Source organism: Esox lucius, chromosome 8, assembly GCF_011004845.1.
Source record: "Esox lucius isolate fEsoLuc1 chromosome 8, fEsoLuc1.pri, whole genome shotgun sequence".
Taxonomy (NCBI): domain Eukaryota; kingdom Metazoa; phylum Chordata; class Actinopteri; order Esociformes; family Esocidae; genus Esox; species Esox lucius.
In genome coordinates, this window is record NC_047576.1 from 10,131,801 (window position 1) to 10,142,475 (window position 10,675).

Consider the following 10,675-nt stretch of genomic DNA (forward strand, 5'->3'; position numbering starts at 1 on the left):
ATATGACTTGGAAAGTGTTAAGAGAATGTATGATACACCACACACCATAGTGTATAGAATTTGCTTAGAAGAAAGCCAGGCCCTCAGAAGGGCTGACATCCCTTAGAGAAGGGGACTCTACCCAGTAGTATTGGTATAACCCCTGTTTAGGTTTAGTTTTTCAAAGCAAATATTTCCAATATTTTAACATGTCTAACACTACATTTGTAATGTATAATGTAAATGTTTTTAAATATTTTTTTTTCTCCTGGAGCCATGTTTTTGCCATGTCCTTGAAGGTTGGTAACCTGTAGTCCAGTCCACGATCATCTGCACAATACCTCTCCACAGAAAATTAATTCAATCGTCAATGTTTACTCTTTTTCTTGGTAAAGGTTTGATGGTGGCATTTAATAAACATCTAGAAAATTCTGTTGTTTGGGTCCATCATACATGGTACTAGACAGAAAACCAACCATGCAGGAAATTATACTAAAGGGGCAAAAATCAGAAGAGCACACACACATCCATCTTGAGTTAGAAATTAGGAAGCCAGCCTGTCCCTAAATATACACACAGATAGATTATATGCTCACCATTATGTCAATCAAATGCAATAGTTCAAAACAACACTAACAAGACACAGGCAATAAATTGTGTATATCATACTTACAAAAATAAAAGCTCTAACGCTACATCATCCATTCTACCAACTAGTTGGTGAGTAATCCAATAGAAGATCGTAGGAACTGACCTGTTGACGACTGGTTTGAAGGTTCATGCTAAAGACTATGTTGGCATGCTTTGACTGCACCAACACCAAAGCATGATACAGAAATCATACAGTTTAGTCACAACAGAATAACAAATAGAATGCAGTCCTCTTCAGATGAATTAAACCAACAAATGCCTTGTTGGTCTTACTGCCAGTGTCCCTCCATATTCATCTACGGAGAAGAATTCTGAGGCACATGGACGGGTAAGCTAGCAGGGCACTGAATGATTTCCCAGAAAAACTGGGTGTATGAAGCACAATGATATCAACATTAGTCATGCAACATAAAGGCCTGTCCTAGGTGCCATTATGAGGCATAAATAGTAAAAAGGTGAAGGCATCTGATATCTCTGAATGCATTTTAGTCAATGTACAAACTCTCAAAGGACCTAGCGCTAAAAGGTGAAATATAGTTTATTATGTAACACACCCCAATGCTAAGCTTTAGAGAGCCTGACAACCTCCTTCCTGCTATTTTTCCTCAGGTCAGACATGGGAAACAATAATAAAAAGAATAAAAATAAATATACAGTATTTTAAAATAACCGCAAGCAAATTTAGATAATGAACTTACATTCATATCGTTTCTTGACTGTGTCCAGATATCTAATAATCACCAACCTGAAAGCTAGAAAGGTGATGGCAAATGTACAAACCATATTCGGTGAGGCACTCTGGACCTTGTTAAAGACAAAATACAGTCCGGTAAAGTTAGTTCACCCGTCTATATCTCAAACTGATATAACATTTATTATGGGAACTTTGGGGTAAGTCCAAAATTAACTACTTCCAGTGGTTGTAAAATGAAGTAATGGCTTTCCCAGACTTTCTAGTAACAGACAGTAGCTGTGTGGACTGTACCTTCCTTGGCATGTCCTGATGGAATCAGTTGCCAAGTTCCTCAGAGGAGTGTGTGGGTTTGTGTGAGTGGATGTGTGTGTGTGTGTGTGTTTGGGGGGGGGGGGTGTGTTGGTGTATTGGTGGTTAACATTATGATAGAACAAGTATTACTATTCAGCATATTATTGATACATTAAACCAGTTTGTTGGCCTTTATCTTCCATCCTATGAGACCTCATTTTCATGCTCCAAATGTCTTTCAAGCACTGCAAAGAAAGAAATACTGTTAGGCTAGTGATTCAAACTACCAGTAAAATAATATGCTTTTCAACACAGCAGACTACGTTAACCTAACAGTTCATTCAAAAGAGTAAGTGACGCTGAGAGAGGCCAGGCCTCTTGACCTATTCAAGGTCCCTTGATGAGGCAGTGATACACATTCATACACCCTACACGTCCACAGGTTAGGCTCTATAGTTGCACTGCTGACTGGCAGGGTCTGGTTCTTCAAGGACTGAGCAAATGGATTTTATGTAACAGTAGATGTTGAAATGAAGCAAGTGGTTCAACATTGTCTTAAGGGCGTGCCAGTGGATACCATGGCACCGTTTACAGTATGTTTAGAGTGCAGTGCCCCCTTGTGGTCATAAATGGGAAGAGCAGTGAGGTGTCGTGCGCTTACCATAAGATGAATAAAGAGGAGCAGGACCTTTTCAGATTCCTTGCTCTGCGATCATTGACTTGGGTCTGCAAATTACATGAATACTAATAAACATGTCTCTGTAAAATGTTTTAGTTCCGTTACGACTACAAGTCCTACAATAACTTTCAACAGTAATCAATTGCTTATTTAGCCAACCATGTTTGAATTTTTTTAATCTATAACATTCTTATTGGACACTATGTAGGCTACACTATTGCCCTGTCTGTGCTATAGGGGCACTAATTACATTCATACATTTCAGAATATTCCAAGGCAGGAATAGATAATGAAGCACAATCATCTAGCATTTACACTGACACTGCTCCAATGGACAGTCACGGCGGACAGCATTTTTACACTTGTAACCAAAAAAATTCACGTTTAGTTGGAAAAAGTCACCGGCAAGATTTAAAACACCACACCAGTACAGAGATATATACATTTATGTATACATGTTTTTCCAGACAAGGTCTGATACACATGTGCAGAAATATAACATGGCTACGATTTAACAATAGAAGCGGTGTATATTTTACGTGCAACATTTTCACAAATCCTCATTTTGGGGTGCAAACAAATTCTCAATCTTGACATGAGACAGAATGTATTGAGAAAGTACCCATGGTGGATACATGAGGCCCTTGGGCCCTTGGTCCTGAGGCAGTTATAGATAACGTTTCTAGACAACTCCCAGGTGTTAACGTCTACTCCCTACCTCTCTGGCTTGGCTGTAGAAGACTCATGTGGGTTTCGCTGCTCCTGTTCCTGCTCCATCCTGTACAATCAGAGGAAGACAGTGCTTACTTAAGAATGAAGAATTGCTTAATGAATGAACCAACAGAGGGTGGGTCACACCTGAATTTATTATAAAAATCCATCAATCAAATTTAGTTTTATGAAGCCTTTTTACATCAGCAGTTTTTTACTTATATCCAGCCTAAAACTCTAAAGAGCGAGCAGCAAAATAATTGTTCATACATGCATGGCATTCCATGTACAGTTATTCAATCAGAATGTAAATTAATTGTACCTTTCTTTTCGAGCTTTGATCCTTTCCTCCTCAAACCTGAGAAAACAAAGAAAAATTATATGATTGCTATTCCTAACCAAGTTCATTTTAAGAGTTGGAACACATATCCTGTCTTAATGTATTCCGTAGCTGATAATAACATAATTAACATCTTAAATTCCCATTTGAAAACCAATGTAATTCAAATGGGTTCTTCCATGACTTATTTACTGTTTAATTAACAGCTTATGCTTACATAATTTATTAGTCTGCAGATATTATTCCAGCAACATTGCAGGTGACTGAGCTGTGTCCCTCCCATGGCGGCTGAGGATACTTACTGCACGACACACTCCGGGACCTGCACATGTTCCATGGGCACGATTTCTGCCAATTCATCCAAACTGTGCACATACTGGATCTTATTCATAAACTTCACACTGCAAATTAGAGGAAACACTAGCATGAAGTTATATCAATGTTTGTTTTTTACAACTATACATTTCTAGTCATGACGCTGTGCATTGTATAGGATAGTTGGGTTATTGCTGAGTGTCAGTATCATGACAGTGTCAGTAACAATATTTTACATGAGTGTCAGTACCATGACAGTGTCAGTGTCAGTATTTTACACGAGTGTCAGTATCATGACAGTGTCAGTATTTTACACGAGTGTCAGTATCATGACAGTGTCAGTATCATGACAGTGTCAGTATTTTACATGAGTGTCAGTATCTTTGTGCTGTTACCTAATGAAGGGCCTGGATATGGCCAGGACAGTGCGGATAAACCAGGTGGGGTGGGCGATGACCAGAGCCTTCAGGTTCTTTCTAAGTCTACACAGACAAAAGAAGTAAGCAGTTATACAAAAATATAAGGAAATTTGCAGCATGTCTACAAACGTTGGGAAATAGAGTACATCAGAACAAAACTGATTAGGCTCAAGCTAACATCAAGCATCATGTCACTTTTTTGAAACATGATGCTGGATGTATTTTTCCAAAAACAAAAATATTTCTCAGCTTCAACATTTGACATTTTGCCTATTTTCAATTAAATAGAGGGATTAATTATTTGCATGTTTTCATTAGCATTTGTCCCAATGTATTTGGAAACGGGGTTGTATATTTGGCATGCAGGTTTTTCAGCCAATGGGTTGGACATGGGGGAAGGGACTATATGGGGCATATGCAAATTCATATGAATCTATTCAATACAGTGTATCAATACATTGTGAAGAACAGTATTTGCCAGTATAATACAAACTGCAATACTAAGCACTAGATGATCAAAGAGTAATACAATGTGCAGTATTCTCCAGTTAATCACAACATTCTATGAACTGTAGTGTTTTTAAATGGTGGTTAATGCAAATCCCTTTCCCCATTGGCTGCCAGTAGCAGTGACAAGCTTCATTAACTTCTGAGAGTCCTTCAACATTAGTGATATGCATGTCAATCCCAAGCCAACAGTGTGAACGACTGCATTAGCTATGCTGTCAAGCAGTTTTAAAATATAAATGTCCTTACAGTACCTCCTATCAATCATCTGATAGCACTTCTTTAGCCATCCAATGCCTGGCATCTTTCCCCGTGGTGTGGCTCCATTCATATAGATGATCAAATAGTCCTCAGCAACCAGCATTTCCAGGCTGCTGACCACATACCTGAGATGGCAGAAAAGAAGGCAAACACTGTGACTGTTTTTAAGGTCAAGCATAGCACTGTGCAACATGATTCATTTTCTTTTCTAGGATTTTTTTTTCATCCAAGACTCTTACTGTGAAGGACACATTCAATTCTAGAGCGACATGCGCGATAGCCTAGGTTTTGGATTTCACTGTACAAGCAGGCATTCTTAATCCAAAAAGGTGTTACTTACAGGAAGAGGTTCTCCATGATGTAGTGGTAATCTGCAGAGCTGCTGTCAGGTAGGTAGCAGGCAGAGAACACTATGATGGCATTAAGTCCCTCACCATAGTAACCTGAGGAGAGCCACAGTTGTCATGGCCTGTGCGCTCATCCTGCTGTCATTACGCTGGAGGCGCAGACATGTAACTTGGATTGGCTTTAACCAGGCACTGTGTTGACGCCGAACGTCCCGAGACTACTGGACTCTAATTAACTGTGTTTGGGGTTTTCTACAGGTGTGTCGTGGGTACTGACCCCCATGGGTGATGACGCGAAGGTACGGCCTGATGACCTGCATGTCAATACGGTGCTCCTGCTCCCCAATGACCACCGTCCTCCACAGGCGCCCGTTACCGCCCGTCCCGTCGGCGCCATCCTCCTCCTCCCCGCCACCGGGCCCTGCTTTGGCGTTGGCCACCGGCGTGTCATCTGGACGTACGTGGTGAAAAGTTGAAAGCTGTTCACGCTGAAATGTGTAGCTGCTTGCATAGGAATGTATTTTGAATAGTGAAACATAAAGGATCTTATCAATATCTTAGCGGCTCTAGTCTAATAGACTAGACTTAATTGTTAGTGTACTGCTTAGCTACTTAGTATGAGTAGGCGCAAGATGGTTCCTGTACATGGTACATTTTGGCAAACAAAGTTGTCTGAATCAGAAAGGCAGGCTGGCACCAGGGCCTTCATTATTCCAACTCACCTTCCCACTCCAGCTCGTTGCCGTTGGTGATGAACTCCAGGGAGTCGTTGTCGTCAGGGGTATCAATGTCGTCCACATTGATGTCTAGGTCATCTGGCGTATCCAGGAAGTCATCAGACAGCAGGGATCCCTCGCTGTGGTCCAGGGAAAGGTTCATGTCTGGCGCGACTAATGTACGCCGCTTACGATGGGTGGACCCTCCTCCACCTGCACTCACATTCAGAGAGTTGGGTGGAGCTGTGGCAGAGGAGGAGAGACCCATTACTTACTAGTAGTGTCCATCCATCAAACACCGGTCAGGAGGTGTGTATCGTCAATGTCACTTACAGGCTCTGTCGTCGGTGAGGCCACAGGGAGTCTCCATGTCACCGTCCTCTGGAAGTGGCCTGGAAAGCAATCATTCTGTCAAGGCCACAGGACCACAAGGCATGACATGGGGGACACACCAAAGCCAGCCAACCTGACGCAAACAAACCAACCAAACCCCCCCCCCCACCCCCCCCCCCTCGAAATAGTTCGGAAAGCACTCTGGCACAATACCACATCATTGCAGCTGGTGCACAACGAAGACATGCCAGGGATCCTGTCAGTAGGCTTGTCAGTGGTCCTGTCAGTAGGTCTGTCAGTGATCTGGCTCAGCACAACAAAGGGAGCGCAGACAGAGAGGAGGCTGGGTGGTAATTAGCATCTCCCCAGTGAGCTCTTTAGATTCTAGCCTCGGTGTGAGCTGTGGGGAGGGACAAGCATGTCCAACCCCCAGATTCAGTGCTGAGAGACAGTTACACCGATAGGCTCCCCACTAAAACAGAAAGTGTCATCTCCTTTGTCGCCTACTGTCATGTGAAACAATAAACTAGACATAAAGGAGGGAAATGAAGGAGATAATACTAGGGGGGAAAGTCAACAACAAGAACTAAATACTGGATAAGTATCAGGTTTACAATTCCACTGGGCTTTCCAGGATGAACAAGTCTTGCTTTTATTCTAGCCTTGGTAAGACAGTTAGTAACACTCTTGCCAAGTCAATGACTAATGACAGTGGCATCCATTAGACAGCATTATGTCGGATCTAGCATCCTTGAATACATCCCATTGCTATCATTCCATTGTTCTACAACCAATTTTCTACACTAAGGGACAACCGTAACAACTAAATGAAACAGGAACGATACGTCTACAACTGGACAGGGTACTGTTAGATGTCAAGCAGTCTGGCCACATTCTTCTACTAGGATGACGAGGGCTAAAACATAGCAGATTTTTAGAGCTTACCTTATGAAAAAGCAGAGGTAGGATTTCAAAGACGATCCGGGCAATAAATTGACTTCACAGCCCCAGTCCCTGAAATGTTATGCATTCCTTTCTTTCAGTCGATCAACGGAGCCTCAGGCACATCAGCCTTCAGAGCCAAATTATACATATGCTGCTATTCTTCTTCCCTAAACCTGTTCTGCTACCATTTTCCTGGTGATGCTGTGTTGTTGACTGTTAGCTGCGTCACATGACGTAGCCCACGACCATTTAAGGAAAAAGCTGCACCTGCTCCTTTTCTCCGCTCACTCAGACAGACAGAGAGAGAGGATGCTGCCTGCTGTCAGGAAGCACTCTCTATCGCCCTCTTTTTTTATTTCATATTGTCTTTCCTTTCCTTACCTTTAACCCTCCGAAAATACTGTTCATGAAATTATGTTTATGCTCTTAATTTCATAATTTAAGTCAGATGTATGAGTCAATCAAGTTATATTTTGAATTCCTCTATTCAACCCATTTTGAAAGAGGTATAATTAGCCAGGCTGAGCAGGGCTTGCCCGCTGGGAAACCCTCACTTCGCACTAGAGCTGATTACCCTCCAGTAATTCAGAAACAAACATCACCGCCCCTCATACAGCATCTCCTCAGTAACAATCGCCCAGGTGTTTGAAACAAACAGTAACATTCTGAAGTGTATCTTGCAAGTGCAATAATGGTTACACAGCAGACTATGCATACTGACAATCTATCTCCTGTCAACTCACCCTGTGAGGTGACCCTGCGAGCTGACCCTGTGAGGTGACCCTGTGAGGTAGCCCTGTGAAGTGACCCTGTGAGGTGACCCTGTGAGGTGACCCTGTGAAGTGACCCTGTGAGGTAGCCCTGTGAGGTGACCCTGTGAGGTAGCCCTGTGAGGTGACCCTGTGAGCTGACCCTGTGAGGTGACCCTGTGAGGTGACCCTGTGAGGTAGCCCTGTGAGGTAGCCCTGTGAGGTAGCCCTGTGAGGTGACCCTTTGAGGTAGCCCTGTGAGGTAGCCCTGTGAAGTGACCCTGTGAGGTAGCCCTGTGACGTGACCCAGTGAGGTGACCCTGTGAGGTAGCCCTGTGACATGACCCTGTGAGGTAGCCCTGTGAGGTGACCCTGTGAGGTAGCCCTGTGAGGTGACCCTGTGAGGTAGCCCTGTGAGGTGACCCTGTGAGGTGACCCTGTGAGGTAGCCCTGTGAGGTGACCCTGTGAGGTAGCCCTGTGAAGTGACCCTGTGAGGTAGCCCTGTGACGTGACCCAGTGAGGTGACCCAGTGAGGTGACCCTGTGAGGTAGCCCTGTGACATGACCCTGTGAGGTAGCCCTGTGAGGTGACCCTGTGAGGTAGCCCTGTGAGGTGACCCTGTGAGGTAGCCCTGTGAGGTGACCCTGTGAGGTAGCCCTGTGAGGTGACCCTGTGGGGAAGTGTTCTGACAGTCATCTTATGCCCACCTGGGGAAGTCTTCATCCTGCCACTCATCTTTGCATTCCATGTTATCCATTCGTAGTGTCGCCTCTGTGGTTCCCATCCCATGGAGGGGCCTGGGCGCGCCGCGCACACACACACACACACACTCACACACACACACAAATAATTATCCTATACAATGATTATTCATTATTCCATCACAGATTGGGTGAGTTACTGTTAATATGTAGCTCTTAGAACATTAGAAATGCTTTAAATCCAGATCATCACTTATTATTATCATTGCCAATACAAAGTACCACGATATGACCAAACCAATCCTCTATCACAAAGGAAGAAATGCAACTTCAACAAGATCAACTGCCCGTTATAACACAGAAGATGTGTTGACAGTAGAGGAACAATGGTCTGGTTATTCAAATTTTATTTAAATAATTATCAATTCAAATGAGAGTCTGAATCCAGATCACAAGGCATCTATCCATCCCTGGAAAATGTTATGGACACATTCAACCGTGAAGGGCTCCAAACATACTAGCCTGTTGGTGTAGACATGGGGCAACACCAAATGAGAATTTCCCCCGACCCAAACACAGCCAAACGAACAGCTTGACTTGTAAGGCCGGGTCCTACACATGATTGTACACATTATGCTGCTGTCCAGCGACACTGCGTTGTAATATGTGCTATGCTTGAAACCAATCTTGTTCAGGAGCAGGTCAGGCTCCATACACAGCATTTATACACTCTCAGTGTGTTACTGCTGTCAGTGTGTCAAGGGCATACTTCAAGAAGCTGGCTACAACCCACAAGAGAAGCTGCTCATCCTCCATGTCGCTTCAGTTGAGTGTGTCTTTCATTAAGGTGAGAAGAACAGCACATTATGGTGAGAGGTGATCAAGTCAATCAGTAGCCCGCTTCTTTATCAAACACTCTGGGTTGTTTTGTGACCTCACTACAGTGCCCACGACAGATCTTTTTTTGGTGCCTAATATTTCAAATAAATGCACTGACAATATAATGACATTTTTAAAGGGAAGATAAGCCTGTAGGCAGTATGTTGCCATGTACTGGAGAACAAGGACTGTGGGAGAAAACGTGACTACAGGGCTTGAATCACATCTGCACTCTACACGTGCAAGGAAAAGGCAAGATCAGAATTCAGTGGAAACCAACAGCCTTTCTTCTTCATCTACTCCTATTGATTTAATCTAACAGAATAACTACATTAATGAGCTGCGACACATTTGAAAATACACATTCACACAACACACACACGAAAACATACTAAAAGGAGTGTGTAATAAATAGTAGAGAAAGAATACAAGGGTGTCCGGTCTTCACGGCCGCAGTACTCACATGGGCAGTAAGACCCTTGAATGTTTTCCGTCTGTCCTTCCCTGTCCGTCTCCCGACACACTGATGTACAGATCAGACAGCTAGGAAGGGTTCCCCACCACACCGGGGCTGATGCATGGATGGGTGGTCCGTCACCCTTGGCGTCCCCTGTTTCAGGCAGCAGCAGGTGTCTGAAGACAGGGGGCAGCTCTGTTCCCAAAAACCCCCCTTTCCCTGGCTCCCTCCACCCCAGTTGGAGAGGGAGGCTATGAAAGAGACTGACCGTGAAGACTGAAGTGACAGTCTCTGCAGAGTTCCACTCAACGCTCAATTTGAAGGCATCCGTGCTGGCATCACAGTGATTCTTTCTGGTTGTCTAGTCTGCCCATGTACAGTATTTCTGTCCAGACTCTAAATCCTTTTGTGAGAATACCCCCTTTTCTCCATCCCATAATAGCTACTCCATGGGCAGCAACATGGCTGTTCAAACTCTCTGCTCATGTTGGGGTAGCCCCATTCCAGTTCATTCTAGTATAATCCTACAGTGCATATCTAGTCGTTAATCCTAAAAACACCGGAGACTTCAAGACTCCCTTTGTTTTTACTCCATGAGCTGCTGTCAATGGTCCTCTATTCCCACTGTTCCCTGGCAACAGCATCTCTCTCTCTCTCTCTCTCTCTCTCTCTCCCTCCCTCCCTCCCTCCCTCCCTCCCT

The 10,675-nt window shown here is 43.8% G+C and overlaps 1 protein-coding gene across 3 annotated transcripts; it reads right to left on the reverse strand.

Annotated features, from left to right (window-relative positions):
• Positions 1–1,226: 1,226 nt before the first annotated feature.
• On the reverse strand, positions 1,227–10,618 carry atcaya (ATCAY kinesin light chain interacting caytaxin a). Of its 3 annotated transcripts, none has more exons than XM_010871474.4 (13): positions 9,982–10,618; positions 8,646–8,767; positions 6,244–6,302; positions 5,917–6,153; positions 5,472–5,645; positions 5,188–5,290; positions 4,841–4,972; positions 4,056–4,142; positions 3,648–3,746; positions 3,328–3,363; positions 3,013–3,072; positions 2,277–2,341; positions 1,227–1,860 (listed from the first exon to the last, which is right to left on the reverse strand). In XM_010871474.4, exons 2-12 carry the CDS (start codon positions 8,720–8,722, stop codon positions 2,308–2,310), a joined length of 1,098 nt encoding a protein of 365 aa, XP_010869776.2. In that variant the 5' UTR covers positions 8,723–8,767; positions 9,982–10,618; the 3' UTR covers positions 1,227–1,860; positions 2,277–2,307. The 3 variants fall into 3 exon arrangements, with proteins under 3 accessions (XP_010869776.2, XP_012990355.2, XP_010869780.2); XM_013134901.4 differs by having other exon boundaries at positions 8,646–8,793; XM_010871478.3 differs by lacking the exons at positions 8,646–8,767; positions 9,982–10,618 and adding an exon at positions 7,189–8,007.
• Positions 10,619–10,675: the final 57 nt, after the last annotated feature.

Coding starts and splice junctions, on each gene's coding strand:
- atcaya (XM_010871474.4), bottom strand. CDS start 8,722: ATGGGAACCACAGAGGCGACACTACGAATGGATAACATGGAATGCAAA. Junction 6,154..6,243: donor CCTCACCGACGACAGAGCCT/GTAAGTGACATT, acceptor CCTCTGCCACAG/CTCCACCCAACTCTCTGAAT. Junction 4,973..5,187: donor ATCATGGAGAACCTCTTCCT/GTAAGTAACACC, acceptor CTGCCATCTCAG/GTATGTGGTCAGCAGCCTGG.